We start from the raw sequence: 16,014 nt of genomic DNA, 5'->3' as shown, positions 1-16,014 counted from the left end.
GGCTCGTAACTCACACAGCCCTTGTAGTGTTTTATTGTAATGTTGGGGCACTTTAGGCCTCAGAAGCAGACCTCAGGAAACAAAATCTCTCTGACCTTTTCCTACCCTCCTTTCACCTGCCCAAGGCAGTACTGTCATCTGGTTATGGGTCTTAAGACCCTCATTCCAAAGAGAGTCTTGCCCCATACCACGAAAGAAGAAATGCTACACAGAAAAGGCCAAGAAGAATCTAAACAGGTGGGCCTTGCTGGGTGTCCCCCTCAGTCTGTTAGTATTAGATCACACCCCTTTTGTCCAATCACATTTCAACGCAGTTGTCTTCAGTCATGCCTATCCACCGAAGCCTCCATAAAAGGCCTAATGACCGTGTTCAAGGAGGTTCCCAGAGGGTGACACACCCAGCGAGGTCATGGAAGCTCTGCACCCCTTCCCTCATACCTTGCCTTGTGCATCTCTTCATCTGTATCCTTAGTCAACCTTTTTTTTTTTTTTTTTTTTTTGAAACAGAGTCTCTCTCTGTTGCCCAGGCTGGAGTGCAGTGGTGCAATCTCAGCGCACTGCAACAACCTCTGCCTTCCAGGTTCCAGTGATTCTCCTGCCCTATTCTTCTGAGTAGCTGGGATTACAGGCGCCTGCATTGTGCGTCTCTTCATCTGTATCCTTAGTCAGACTTTTGATTACTTTTTTTTTTCTTTTTTGAGATGGAGCCTCACTCTGTTGCCCAGGTTAGAGTGCAGTGGCACGATCTAGGCTCACTGCAACCTCCTGGGTTCAAATGATTCTTGTGCCTCAGACCCCTGAGTAGCTGGGACCACAGGCATGTACCACCACGCTCGGCTAATTTTTGTATTTTTAGTAGAGACAGGGTTTCACCATGTTGCCCAGACTGGTCTCGAACTCCTGACATCAAGTGATCTGCCCGCCTCGGCTTCCCAGAGTGCTGGGATTACAGGCGTGAGCCACCATGCCTGGCCCTTAGTCACACTTTTTTATTTTTATTTTTTGAGATGGAGTCTTGCTCTGTCACCCAGGCTGGAGTGCATCAGTATGATCTTGGCTCACTGCAAACTCTGCCTCCTGGGTTCCAGCGATTCTTCTGTAATCCCGGGTAGCTGGAATTACAGGTGCCCATCACCACACCCAGCTAATTTGTGTATTTTTTTTTTTTTTTTTTTGTTAGAGACAGGGTTTCACTGTGTTGGTTAGACTGGTCTAAAACTCCGGACCTCAGGTGATCCACCTGCCTCGTCCTCCCAAAGTGCTGGGATTACATCGTCAGACTTTTTATAATAAACTGGTAAATGCAAGTAAGAGTTTCCCTGAGTTCTGTGAGCTGTGGTAATGAATTAATCAAACTCAAAGAGGGGGCTGTGGGAACCCTGACCTGAAGCTGGTTGATCATAAGTTCTGGAGGCCTAGACTTGCAACTAGTGTCTTGTAGCGGGGCAGTCTTGTGGACTGAACCATCTGCCTGTGGGATCTGACACTGTCTTCAAATGGAGAACACTGGAATTGAATTAGAGGACACCCAGCCCTAGCTTGGGGTTTGGGGAGAAAACCTCCACACATTTGGTCACGGAAGTCTTTGGTATTGATTGTTGTGGTGTGAGAGCAAAGGGAAAATGCAGTTGGAGTTGGTTTTTCCTTGCAGTGCCCTTATGAAAGAGGCCTCAGAGACTGCCTTGCACCTTCCGCCATGTGAGGATGTGGTGCGGGGACGCCGACCCTGCCAGCACCTTCTCGTGGACTTCCAGCCTCCAGAGCTGTGCGGAGTAAATGTCTGTTGTTCATATGCCACAGTCTGTGGTGTTCTGTTAGAGCCGACTGAGTGGACTACGACCAGCTCTCAGGCTGTTTCCCTGCCATTGCCCCAAGGGCTCTTGCAAGGGTTCCTCCCTGCCCAGTCCTTGAACCTCCAGCACTACCTCCAGTGCCTGCTGTCCCTTCCCCACTGTCACCACCTGGCCCCCACCCATTCCCTGCCTGAAGGACTACGGGCTCGGGCACTTCCGTTGTGCTCACTATAGTCTCACGAGTTTATAACCAACTCTACTCGCCCTCTCTTCCCCAGGAGAACTTCAGTCCTCATAGACTCTAACACCGGCATTTTATACAAATAAAGCTGACGTCCAGGGATGTCAAACAACTTACCTGGTTTGAATAGAACTAGTTAGTCACACACTAATCCGACACAAATCCAGAACTTGAGTCCAAGTCTCCTGAGTTTCGTCCTGGGCTCCTGCTCACAGCAAACATTGTACGGGGTCAGATCTGAGTTCTCAAATTTGCTCAACTCACAGTGCCGATTTGGGAACAGGGTTCTGCTTGTAATTTTATATGTGGATTTAATTGCTATATTATTCCTTTAAAAACATATTGCAAGCCTGTTGGAGGGCCTTAAACCAACGGGAGTGCTAGGAGTTCCAGCACCGAGACATTAAAGGAAGGCAAGGCAGGGCACGCAGTGGGCACACCCTGGTCGGGCTGCACACAGTCCGTATGTCTCTGTACTCTTCTCCATCATAAAGTGAGTGGTGCCGCCATCAACTCCTGTACGATTTCTGCTATTCCTCGAATATACTCTCCACTGAAGTGGAGTGACACGTTAGACTATGAAATCTCAGGTGTTTAGTGTGATAAGAGAAGCCCATTTGTTCTTTCAAAAAAGGACATACCAGCCTCAGGTGGAAAAGTAAGGCAAATATTTTTTTGAGTTCCTTAGCAACTATTGAGGTGATTTCTAGATAATTTTGAAGAAGTTTGTGATGATTGGTAACTACTGAGAATTGCTGCCAGCTTTGTGTTAAGAGGTCAAGTACCATTTCTCACTTCGAATCTTGACTAGTCCCTAAGTAAATATATACGTGTTTCTTGAACCCTTCTGTCAAGAGGATTTAGTAAAACTTCTATTTACTTATTTATATTTTAGAGACATAGTCTCACTCTGTCGCCCAGGCTGGAACATAGAGATGTGATCATAGCTCACTGTGACTTCAAACTCCTGGCTTTAGTGATCACGGCTCACTGCAGCCTCAACCTCCTGGGCTCAAGTGATCTTTCTGCCTCAGCCTCCTGAGTAGCTAGGACTACAGGTGCATGCCACCAAGCCTGGCTAATTTTTAAACTTTTATTTTTTTGAGATGGAATTTTGCTGTTGTTGCCCAGACTGGAGTGCAATGGCGCGATCTCGGCTCACCGCAACCTCCGCCTCCCAGGTTCAAGCTATTCTCCCACCTCAGCCTCCTGAGTAGCTGGAATTACAGGCATGCGCCACCACGCCTGGCTAATTTTGTATTTTTAGTAGAGAAGTGGTTTCTCCATGTTGGTCAGACTGGTCTCCAACACCCGACCTCAGGTGATCTGCCCACCTCGGCCTCCTGAAGTGCTGGGATTACAGGCATGAGCCACCACATCTGGCCTAATTTTTTTTTTTAGAGAGACAGAGTCTTGCTGTGTTGCCCAGGCAGGTTTTAAACTCCTGTCCTCAAGCCATCCTCCCACTTCAGCCCTGCACAGTGCTGGTATTACAGGCATGAGCCACCACATCCAATCTAAAACTTTTATTTGAATGTACAAGAAAGATTCAAAAGCTGGTTAATCTGTCAGTGCACATACAGTTGGGGATTGGAGAACCAACATTTTCTAGGGAGGAAGTCTCTGTTCCACACCTCAATTGCCTGCATTTCACAGGGAGACCTGAGCATCCTGGGCAGAGGAGAGAAGAGAGCCCATGTTGAGGAATGAGGGAAGGGGAAGGAGGGTGTGGCCTTGTCCTCTGTTTGCTCTAACCTCCTTGTTAGAGCAGCAGGCTGTACCTCTGTATCAGCACTACTAAGTGGGGCCAGGTGGAGGGTAGGAGGTGGCAGTTTTGCTCCCCAGGGGACATATGACAGTAGTCTGGAGACATTTTTGGTTGTCATCTCTGGGGGAAGGGATGCTACTGGCATCTAGTGGTAGGGGCCAGGGATGCTGTTAAACATCCTGCAATACACAGGATAGCCCCCCACAGCTAAGAACTATCCTGCCCAAATGTCAGTAGTGCCGAGGTTGAGAAACCCTGCCCTGTATTATCCATTAAATCCCTCAGTGAGTCTGCTGAGGATGCTGCCATTATGATATGCCCTGGAACATGGTAGCATGTTATGAGGGAAGGAAAATATTCTACTGTTGGTGTTTTTCTTTTTTGATACCTGAAAACCACAGTGGTGCCATTTTAATCCAGTTGTACTATTTCTGGAGTCATCAGTTTGCACTTTAAGTTACTTTGCTGTCTGCTGCCTTATTAGAAATCGCATCTAACACTTGTCGTTAGATGTTGGTGTTTTTGTTTTACTGCAAGCCACTTCACTTGCTTAAGGAAGAATTATATCATGGGCAGGGGATTTATAGCGAAAAGCATTTCTGTGATGTTATTCAAAGTCTGTTGTAACGTCTTTGTAGCCAAAAGAGTTTAATGTCTAATCTAAATGTCTTTTTCATTAAATGAACCCAAATTCACCCATTTCCTTTTGCTCTGATCTCGGTAGAACCTGGACTATCTAGAAGGAAAAACAGTAAATGTTTGAACTAATTGCTTTGGAATATTACAGGTTAGTGCAAAAGTAATCGCGTTTTTTGCCATTAAAAGTAATGGCAAAACCCGTGATTGCTTTTGCACCAACCTAACATCATGTGTGTGTTCATCTTGGCACCAGTTTAAAGACCCCCTGCCATCCAGTGTTTCGCTGGCCACTTCTTTTTAAAGCTAGATTAAATGTTGTGTGATTAACCCAGTTTCTAACAATGCACAGTATTACTACTTAAGACTCTACAGAGAAACAGCCACATAACACTGGCGTGAGCTGGGTCACGGGGTGTTGTCACACACCCGCTCGCCTATACTTTTCTTGACGTGAATATTTCTTGGATGAATGGGTTTTAAGGCCACAAAGAAATGTATTCATCTGCATCACTGGATTTACAAGGATTTTAGCATGCCAGCAGCATGGGATGCATGAGCTCTACGTTAGTCCTTTGGCTCTGAATGTGGCAAAAATAAACAGAACCGTCTAAGCAACAAGCTGCTGTTGCATTTGTTAGCTACAAGCTTTGTGATGAGACAGTGGCATTGTGTTGCCCATCAGCAAACAGAGCGCATTCCCGTGAGCAAGCCACATTCAAGCAGAGCACCAGAACATTCTTCCCAGCCTTGCAGCTGGGTTTTAGGGAAAGGTTTTTCTCTTTCTCACTTGTCTTTGGAATTTTCTTCTGGGTTTTGTCCTTTTAGAAAGGCTTTTTAAACTTTGGGTAAAAGAATGTAGAGGTTGATAAATGGGTGTCAGTTTCCTGTGTGTGTCTCTCTCTCTTTATTAACATGTTTTAACCCCAAATTAAAATTGAGGTCTAGGTTTGTTTTACAAATAAGAGGCAACTTGAGCCCCGAAATTTTTAGAGTAACTTAAACATTATACACAAACTATGAAGTTTAAGGGTATATATTTAAAAAGTAAAGTTTTGTTGAAAAATTAAGTCTTCCAAGCATGTATTTCCTTGGATACACCCACAAAACAACTTACTTTGCAATAGACTAATTTTGGGGCAAACTACATTTACCTTCATCCTCCCACAAAGGAGTCTCTGAAATACTATTTTTTTCCTGTTGACATAAATGCTAAATTAGTGAGTATTTAGGCAGGTCCTGTCTGTTGGCCAAGCATAACACAAGTTCAGAAACCATTATTGAAGTAAATGAAAAGGGGATGAAAAGATATCTGATAATACCTGACAGATCACCTTGAACAAGGCCATGTATTGACCTGAGGCCTGCCTGTGGCCCTTTGTGTTCAGTACAAGAAAAGCTGCTTCTGATAAAACTGTTTTATGGTACCGTGTCTTAAGTTTTTTCAGCTCATTTGTGCAGCCTCCCTGAGTACTATGTTATGCATTTGCACATTTGACTAAGTGGGACTTGAGAGCGGTAATGACCATCCTAGGGAACCGGATGGAGGTCTCCAGCTGGGAGGATGTGCAAACCATTACTTAGACTGCTCTCAGGGAAACCAAGAGACAAAACGCAAATGCTCTTTTATCATTGGTAGTTTCAAATCTAGGCGAGGTATGTGCTGACTCACCTCCAGAGAGGATGCTTTCACCTGCCCAGATATGTAGTTACCATGCCTAGGGAGAAACATTCTGTTTCTCTAGCGGTCCTCTGGGCCCTGAGCATTCCTGGCAGTCCTGCTGAGCGCCTCTGCTTTGCATGAGAGATTCCACACTTGCCCCCTTTCCTCAGGCCTCTGATCACTCAGTCTCACCCCCTCACTCCACACAGACGACCTTGCTCTCTACTTGCACAAAACTAAATCCATATGAAGGGAACTGCTCTGGCATCTAACCATGTCTGCAGACTTCCTCATATCCAATGTCCACCTGCTCTGCCTTCCATGTTACTGCAGGGGAGGAGGTGGCCTTTCTCCAAAGCTGGTCTCTGATCTCTTCACCTGTCTTCTGGATACCATTCCTTGTCTGTCACCTTTCTCAACTTCTATTTATTTATTTATTTTGCTCTGCTGCTCAAGCTGGAGTACAGGATCATCACTCACTGCAGCCTCAAATTCCTGGGCTCAAGTGAACCTCCCTCCTCAGCCTCCTGACTATCTGGGACTACAGACACACACTGCCACACCTAGCTAAGTTTTTAAAAAACTTTTTGTGGAGATGGGTTTTGTTTTCTTGCCCAGGCTGGTCCCAAGCACCTGCCCTCAAGTGACCCTGCTGCCTCAGCCTCCCAAAGTGCTGGGATTACAGGTGAGAGCCACCATGCCTGGCCACACCTCTCTTTACTTTTTACTGATTTCTTCTCATCAGCATTAAAACCAGCTCAATTCTGTCTCACTTAAAACAAAAACATCCTTCCCTCACCCCAGCCCTTGCCTTTAGGTATATATACACAGCCAGCCTGTTCTCCACAAGGTGTAATGCTCAATGTTTAGTCATTTTTTAAAAAATTAATTTTGTATGAGTATTTTGCTTTTGCTTTAAATGATATGTCAACTTAAGGAAACAAACCATTGTTACTGGTTTTAAATTTAAAAAAATATTTGCTTGAGGTGGCATAACTTGTAAGTAACAGAGCCAGGATTCTAACCTAACTCTGATTGCAGGCTCTTCTGAAAGCTTTCCACTGGATTTGACCTGGGGTCCCTAGTGATCTTGGCAACAGCAGATTTGGTGGAGGGTGGGTTAGAAGCCAGATGGGAGTCCTTGAAGAGTAGGAGTTGAGGATGCTCACCCTCTTTCTTTCCTCCTCAGCCCCAAATTCTAGAAAGAACACAATACCTGATACATATTAGCAAAATATAGCATTTAAGAGTTCATTGATCCATTCAACTTCTGATTAATGAGTATCTCCTGTGCTGCCAGGCACTGTTGTAGGTGCTGGGGATATAGCAGTGTATAAAGAGATAAACACCTACTTTTATGAGGATATATTTACGATCTCCCTTGTCAGCTTCTCTTTCCCCTTACTCTTAAGGGTAAGGTGTATCTCAGTTGTGTCTAGGATTATTTGTTTCCTCCTGGGTTGTCTCACACACTCCCATGATGTCATTTACTGTCCCAAAGCTGAATGTTTCTGAACTCTAGACCTTCTCTCTCCATTTAGGTACTCAGAAGCCCGCAGACTCATTTTGCCTGTTTGGTTGTCTTTTACTGTGTAACAAACTACCCTAAAACATAGTGTCTTTAACAACAGTCACTTATTTCGCTCATGAAGCTGCAATCTGGACAGGGTTTGGAAGTAATGACTCTGTGTCACGTGACATCAGCTGGAGTGGCTTGACTGGGGTGGGACAGTTTACTTTCAGGATGGTGTGCTCACACGGTGCCTCATTGGTTCTGAATATGAGCTTGAGATCTCAGCCAGAGCTGTGGTCCAGGGAGCCCTGGTTCCTCTCCATATAGATCTCTCCAAGGACTGATGGTTGAGGCTTCCTCAAAGCATGGAAGCCTCAGGACAGGTGAGCCACACATAGTGACCCAGAGCTCCAAGTCCTCGGTCTTTTATGATCTCGTCTTGGAAGTCATAGCATCCCTTCCATCATAATCATGACCCCAACCAGATTCAACAAAAGGAAACATATATTCTACTTGCCAGAGGGAGATTGTCAGAGGGACATTGTAAAAAGAGCATGTGAGATGGAAGGCATTGCAGGCGTTTTTGGAAAATATCACCTGCCACATTGTCCAGAGTTGCGTTAGCATCTTCCACAAACCTTTTTCTCCAGTGTTTCTAGCTTAGCAATTGGCCCCACCATCCCCCTGGCTGCTCATGTTGGAAACCTAGGAGCCATATTTGATACCTTTTAATTTCTCATCAACCTGCCCTCTACCCTGCCCAGCCAGTCACTGGGTCCTGACATCCTCTTGTCCTCTCTACTGGCCTGCCGTAACCCTGGTATAGGCCATCATTATCTCCCTCCTCAGTTGGACTGCAATGGTCTTCCAACTTGTCCTCCTCCTAGCAGTCTTTCTTCTTCCAAGCTATCTTTTATCCTGCTTCCTATGTAATCATTAAAGATACAAATCCATTTATGGCACACTCCTGCTTAAAACCCATTAAAGCTTCTCAGTACTCTTGGGCTAGAGATCAAAGTCCTTTCTCTGGCCTGAAAGGCTGTGCACCTCGTAGCTCCTGCCAGCATCAGAGTTATTTTGGATCTTCTGGCTCCTTTTGCACCTGCTCTAACGGACTTCTTTCAGTTCCTCGAAAGCTCTGTTCTCTTTCCTGCCTATTTCTCACTTTCACATTCGCTATTCTTTCTGTCTGCCATACTCTACTGATTATTCATGTTTGTTTAAATATAATTTCCCCAAAAAGCCTGAGTTAGAATCTTCTGTTAAACAGTTCATGGTATATGCATATTTTCTTCATAGCTTGTGTTATAGGTGCTTGGATTCCTCTCTTTGGATTTCTGACTTGCTAGACTCTGAAAGGTCCATGAGGGCCAACAATTGGTCTTCAATCTCAAAAGCCTAGCAAGTGTCTTGACACATAACTAGCACTCAGTACATGCTTATGAATGAGTGTTTGTACGTACACATTCATATAAAGATGTTAAAGAATCCACACACAGATGTGTGAGTGCATTTGTACCGAGGTTTTTTTAAAAAAATGTTTTACCCTTGGGTAAGATTTGTCAGTGGTATATTTGGAAATTATATTTAGAAATGATTGGCATTTGTATTTGGGAGTATGTGTATGTATTTATTGTGGATTCTGTTCTGTTATTTTGTTTAGTATCCACTTGGTTCAGAATGCCCACAGCAGACACTGATCTGGTTCTGAATCGCTCTGTCCTTTCATGCCTTGTCCTCTGACCAGGTACTGTTCCTCACTCCTATTCAAGGTAAAGAAACTGCGGCAATGAAAGCTGATCTCCTGAGGGCCAGGAACATGAAGAGGTATATCAACCAACTGACTGTGGCAAAGAAGCAGTGTGAGAAGAGAATCCGAATCCTAGGAGGCCCTGCCTATGACCAGCAAGAGGATGGGGCCCTGGAGGAGAGGGAAGGGCCTCAAAGCCAGAAGGTAGAACTTTATAGTTTCTTGTTTTGACCCTACCAAGTTTATTATAAATGCTGATAGAACTACATATAAAGACTTTCACCTTTTTAGTATTGAACTTAGACATGTGTGCCATAACTACACACTTACATATTTGCTTTATGAGTCAAGGAGCTATATTCCTTGGTGTCTTTGACTTCTGTGGATGGTAACAGGTATGACAGATAGGCATCGGGTGTGTGCGTGTGTGTGCGCATGTGTGTATATTTTTCCACCTCCCCTTTGTCCTGCCCAGAGGACCCAGAAGAGCATATTTATATTTACAAGAGTCCAGTCAAGTTTCCCATTATCAATTGATGAGAAATAACCACCTATGAAGTAGGAGGCATCTTCCAATTATTTTACTTAACTCTTGCCACAATATTATGAAATTTCTACTTGATATCTTCATTTTTCAGGTGATGAAATGGTGAATTTACGTATCTTACCTAAAACCACATAGATAGGAAAAGGTAGAACTAGATAAAAGCCCAGATCTGGTTGGTTTGCAAATCTGAGTGCTTTCTCACTGAAACATATCATCTCTCTGACTGTTTTTGTCCTGTCCAACTTCAGGCTGTCTGTCAATACCAACCAAATCACGGAGCTTAGGGAAGTGTTTTAGCCCTACCTCAGTACCTGTCCTGACTCTGAAGGACCAGACTTGTCTTCCAAGATCTGGAGCATGCTAAGATAGAAGGAAGCAGCCCCATGACCCGCCCAGGAGCTTAGCTGTGCCATGGAAGGAACGGGACCTCAAAGCAGATGCCAGACTCCTCTCCTGTAGTGTGTCTTTTAGCTACAAAGAGGCCAACATTGGTGTAATGTAACTCACACCACAGCCTCTGACCTCACTTGTTCTGATTTTCAGTCTCTTGATTCTTTCCTGTGTAGCTCTCAGTTCTACTTCAGCTACTCATCTGTGATGTTCCCCTGCCTCCCTATTCCGCTGATAAGCCTTGGCTTTCTTCTTGTTTCTGGCCAGTCTCAGCTAGAGCCTCTGCAGGCAGGGCCAGCCCCGCACGGGCCAGGGTTCTGCAGCATCTTACACAAGTGGTGCGAGTGCAGCTCCAAGGAGCTCCTGTTTTTATAGAGATCCTCTAACCACAGGAAGTCTGTTGATTTTGCTATTAGCAAAATAAAATAAAATAAAATATTTGAGATACTGGCTCTGTGTTCTAGATGGAAACGTAACATTTTGGTGAATCAGAGAGATGATAGATTTGACAGGTTGAATGTTGCTCCCTTCCTCCTCCTCATTAGCTTTTTGTTTTGGGGCTCTTAGGTTAATTTCTAGCCACATTTATCATAGATGAGATCTTTGTCTTATGTCCCCTTCATTCATTCAACAGACATTTATTGAGGGCCCACAAAATCTCAGTTATAGTGCTAGGTACTAGGATTAAAAATAAATAAGACAGAATCCCTGCTCTCAAAGAGTCCCATGTAATTATAAAATAAAAAGGTAAGTGATCCAGTAGAAATATGAGATAAATACCTAGGAGAAGTGCATAATGGCTTGCTACCTAGTCAAAAGATGATACACTTTTAGATGTGTGGTACAGGAAGATCTCGAGAAAGATAATGGAAACTCGTTTTAGGGGAATTAAATGTGATTTTAGTGCAGGTTGTCTGTCCGGCAGTGTCTACTAGAAGTAGACTTAATCCAGAGTGCCAGATCCATTTTTGATTTGTTCTTTACAGACATTCAGGAAAAGAGAAACTCATTTCTGTTGCAGTAGTTCATCCTCAGAGTAAAACCATTTCCTCTAGTCTTCAGGATGGAGGGCTAAGATGAGACAGAACTCCAATAGTTATAGTCATTTGCTATTTGAAAGGTAAGACTTTGGTTAGTTTGGGGCCATTCTGATGTCTTCATGAGTGGGAAGAAAACTTTTGCTATGACCTCATCATATCTGATCCAGAAGAATTACCATTAACTTTATTTCAGAATTTCGACTTCCAAATCAGGTTAATCCTCCAATTAAAATAAAGATTCAGAGTGAATTTTTAAAAAGGCAAGACAGTTATATGTTGCTTACAAGAAACTAAACATAAAGGCACAGATAGGTTGGAAGTAAGAGGGAAAAAGACATGTGAATACTAAGCAGAAGAACTCTAGAGTAGCTACTGTGAATGTCAGACAAAACAGACTTCAGAACAAGGAGTAGAACCAGAGATGAAGAACATTTCATTATGATAAAGGAGTCAGTTCATCAGGAAGATGTAATAATCAGATGTTCTTAATCAATAGGGAGACCTTGAGAGTGTACATGAAGCAAAACCTGACAAAAATGAGAAAAAATTTCACAAGTACAGTTGGAAATGTTAACATTCCCCCTCAGTAATATCAGTAATAGGAAGATGTGGAAAATTCCCAAATATTTGGAAATATAAGTAGCATATCTAAATAAGGCTTTCATCAAAGAAGAAATTATAAGGAAAATTAGAAACTATTTTCAATGGAGTGAATATGCAATATATCAATTATTTGTGGGATATATTATGATATATATATTGTGGGATATATTGTGCAGTTAAAGCAGCACTCAGAGGAATTATATACAGTTGGCCTTGAACAATGTGGGGGTTAGGAGTGCTGACCCTCCCCTGAGCAAAAATTCACATATAACTATAGAGTCTCCAAAAGTTTAACTACCCATATCCTACTATTAACCAGAAGCCTTACCAATAACAGTCAGTTAACACAGATCTTGTATATGTATTATATACTGTACTGTTACAATAAAGTAGGCTATAAAGAAAATGAAAATGTTACGAAGAAAATCATAAGGGAGAGAAGATATTTTTACTACTCACCGGAAGTGGATCATCACAGGGGTTTTCGTCCGCATCATCTTCACATTGTCCAGGCAGAGGAGGAAGAAGAGGGGTTAGTCTTGCTGTCTCGGGGCGGCAGATATGGAAGAAAATCTTGTACAAGTGGACCTGTGCAGCTCAAACTCATGTTGCTCAAGGGTCAACTATACTTTTTAATGCTTGCAGCAGAAGAGAAGAAGGGTATGAAATCAGTGATCTAATCTTTTAAGAAGCTATGAATTGGCCCAGTGAGGGGGCTCATGCCTGTAATCCCAGCACTGTGGCAGGCGAAGACAGGAGGATTGCTTGAGGCCAGGAGTTAGAGACCAGCCTGGGCAACATAACAAGACTCCCCTCTCTACAAAAAAAAAAAAAAAAGAAAACTTTAAAAAAAATTTTTAAAGAAGCTATAAATAAAAACTAAAATAACTAGAAGGAAGGAAAGCGAGAAGATGTGAATTACCAATATTAGGAATGAAATAGGACATCACTACAGATGCCACATACATTCAAAGGATGCTAAGGGAATAATGTGAACAACTTCAAGCCAATAAATTTGACAATTTAAATGAAATAGACAAATTCCCTGGAAGATACAAATTACCAAAACTGATTCAAAAAGAAATAGAGGCCAGACGCAGTGGTTCACGCCTGTAATCCCAACACTTTGGGAGGCTGAGGTGGGCGGATCATGAGGTCAAGAGATCGAGACCATCCTGGCCAACTTGGTGAAACCCTGTCTCTACTAAAAGTACAAAAATTAGCCGGGCATGGTGGTGGGCGTCTGTAATCCCAGCTTCTCGGGAAGCTGAGGCAGGAAATCACTTGAACCCGGGAGGTGGAGGTTGCAATGAGCCGAGATCACGCCATTGCACTCCAGCCTGGGTGACAGTGAGACTCCATCTCAAAACAAAAAACAAAACAAAAAAAAGACAAAAAGAAATAGAAACTCTGAATAACCCACAGTTTATTGAAGAATATGATAATAATTTAAAACCTTCTCACAAAACTCCAGACTCAGATCATTTCACTGGTGATTTTCTTTTTTCTTTTTCTTTTTTTTTTGAGATGGAGTCTTCCTCTGTTGCCTAGGCTGGAGTGCCAGTGGTGCGATCTCAGCTCACTGCACCCTCCGTCTCCCAGATTCAAGCAATTCTCTTCCCTCAGCCTCCTGAATAGCTGGAGTTACAGGCATGCACCACCACACCCAGCTAACATTTGTATTTTTAGTAGAGACAGGGCTTCACTGTGTTGGCCAGGCTGGTCTCCATCTTCTGACCTCAGGTGATCTGCCCTCTTTGGCCTTCCAAAGTGCTCGGATTACAGACATGAGCCACTGTGCCCAGCCTCACGGGTAAATTCTATAAAACAAGTAAGGAAGAGATAATACCAATCTTAACCATATTCTTTCAAAAAACGGAGAAGGGAGCGCTTCATCTCATCCTAGGAGGAGGCTAGCATAACTGATACCAAACCAGAGGAAAAAAACTACAGAATGGTGTCCCTCATGACCCTAGACAGAAAAGTCCTTAACAAAAATACTGGGAAATCAGATCCAGCAATCTGTAACTCACAAAAATAATGTCAGTATATGTTCTCCTGACAGTGGGTCCTTAGTATAATCATTGTCTACTTCATGTCTTTGCAATGCTATTATTAAGGCTTAATGGAATATTTGTTTTTAAAACAGCTTAATTAAGGTATGTGACATGCAGTGTACTGCTCGTATTTAAAGTGTACAATTTGATAAGTTTTGACATACACATATATTCAATTAAACCATTGCCACAATCAAGATAATAAACATAGCCATCACCCACAAAACTTTTTTGTGTCCTTTGTAATTTCTCTTTGGATCCCAGTTGAGAATCACTGCTAATCCTTTTATCCATATTTATGTAACTAGAAAGTGACCTCTTCACTATTCTGATTTTTGGCACTTATTTTGCCTTCTCTTTCTCCTGGTTCAGGCTCTTCCTGATTAGTTTTTGTTGTTGTCTTTGTTGATTCAGAACAGTTATTATTAGTAAGTCTCAGAACAACCTGGAAAGTAGGTGGTATCATTCACATTTTATGGGTGAAAAAACTGAGACTCAGAGTGATGGAGTAACATAGAGCTCACGGAACTGGAAAGTAGTGGAGTCAGGATTCAAACCTCAGTATATCTACTTCCAAAGCCTGAGCAACTTTAACTTCACAGTGTTGCCTTCCTGTCTTGCTTTGTTTTGAAAACAAAAAGTCTGTGTTGCCTTATTTTTTTTGCAACCACCAGTGGCCCCAAAATGGAAAGATAGAAGGAAGAGTTAAAATAGGGTTGAAGAGGAAATGGAAATAGGAGTACATGGAGTTTGGAAATCAGCGGCAATAAATGGCAGATCCTTATGCCAATTTGCGTATCATTTTCCTTATTTGATCCAAGGCCAATCCAAAATGAACACTATCGAATGCAGCCCAGGACTTGACTTGAATCTGAAAGGGTTTCCTGGCCCTTTCTGTTGATGCTGGAATTGTTGGCACATCTTCCTTAGCCAAATTGATATGGGTTCCTTTAAACCCCTTTGGAGCATGTACAGTTAGGATTTTGTGCTTCAAAATGCTTCACTGGTAGACTTTACATAAAGACACATGTTCTAGTGTTCCACAGCTAGTAAACTAACTAAATATTATTGGTCTGAAATATTTATAGAAATGAATTATTAATGGTCTGTAGCAAGGGATATCCATGTCCTTAAGTTAGTTACTAGGAGCTGTTAGAAAATGCCTGCCCCGGCAGCCCATAGAATGGGAGAAAATTTTTGCAATCTGCCCATCTGATAAAGGTCTAATATCCAGAATCTACAAAGAACTTAAACAAACTTACAAGAAAAAAACAACCCCACCAAAAAGTGGGCGAAGGATATGAAAAAAATTAAGCTGAAAGCTGAGTCATGCAGGAAGCTGCTTTTCCTTTTGTTCCTAAGCAGAAGTTACAGACAGAAGGTTTGATATCTCCGCAGGTAGCTACTCTGTGTTCATCTTATCTTGTGTAAAGTGCCGATTTACTGAGCGTCAGAGGATTACGTAATTTGACTATTGCCCTGCCTGCTCCTTTTTGCTTGGAACGTGTGGATTACCATACTCTCCTTTCCCCTCCAGCCCACTTTTCCCCTTTAAATATTGAAGCACTCAAAGTCATCTTTGGAGAAAGGCACAGACCACAGACTGTTTCTGTGACTCCATGTTTATTTCTTCCAGACATGTCCTTAATCTTGGCAAAATACACTTCCAAACTGATGGAGACCTGTCTCGGACACTTTCTGATTTGCAATGCCAAATAAATCTTTGTTGAATGAGTGAATGGGTAATAGGAAATTGCTGTTTTTTCAGTATGTGCATTTCGAATATTCAGTAAGCTTTATTCCATTTAAAATGTAGTAAGAGATATTTCAGTTTACCAGTACTATGTTACATCCACTCTGACTTTAAAAAATGCATGTTTTCAGCTCAACATCACTGATTGTTAGAGAAATGTAAATCAAAACCACAATGAGATACCATCTTACACCAGTCAGAATGGCAATTATTAAAAAGTCGAGAAACAACAGATGCTGACGAGGCTGTGGAGAAATAGG

General features: G+C 42.7%; 1 protein-coding gene across 3 annotated transcripts in view; it reads left to right on the top strand.

Moving 5' to 3' along the window:
- The window catches only part of SNX25 (sorting nexin 25), a 150,001-nt gene that overhangs the window by 89,694 nt on the left and 44,293 nt on the right, over window positions 1-16,014 (top strand). For all 3 annotated transcript variants that reach the window (XM_050792586.1, XM_050792585.1, XM_050792587.1), the window contains one exon: window positions 9,387-9,568. In XM_050792586.1, coding sequence (XP_050648543.1) covers window positions 9,387-9,568 — 182 coding nt within the window. The remainder of the gene's footprint in view (window positions 1-9,386; window positions 9,569-16,014) is intronic.

Source organism: Macaca thibetana, chromosome 5 (assembly GCF_024542745.1).
Source record: "Macaca thibetana thibetana isolate TM-01 chromosome 5, ASM2454274v1, whole genome shotgun sequence".
Lineage (NCBI taxonomy): Eukaryota > Metazoa > Chordata > Mammalia > Primates > Cercopithecidae > Macaca > Macaca thibetana.
This window is presented reverse-complemented; position numbering and strand designations above follow the sequence as displayed.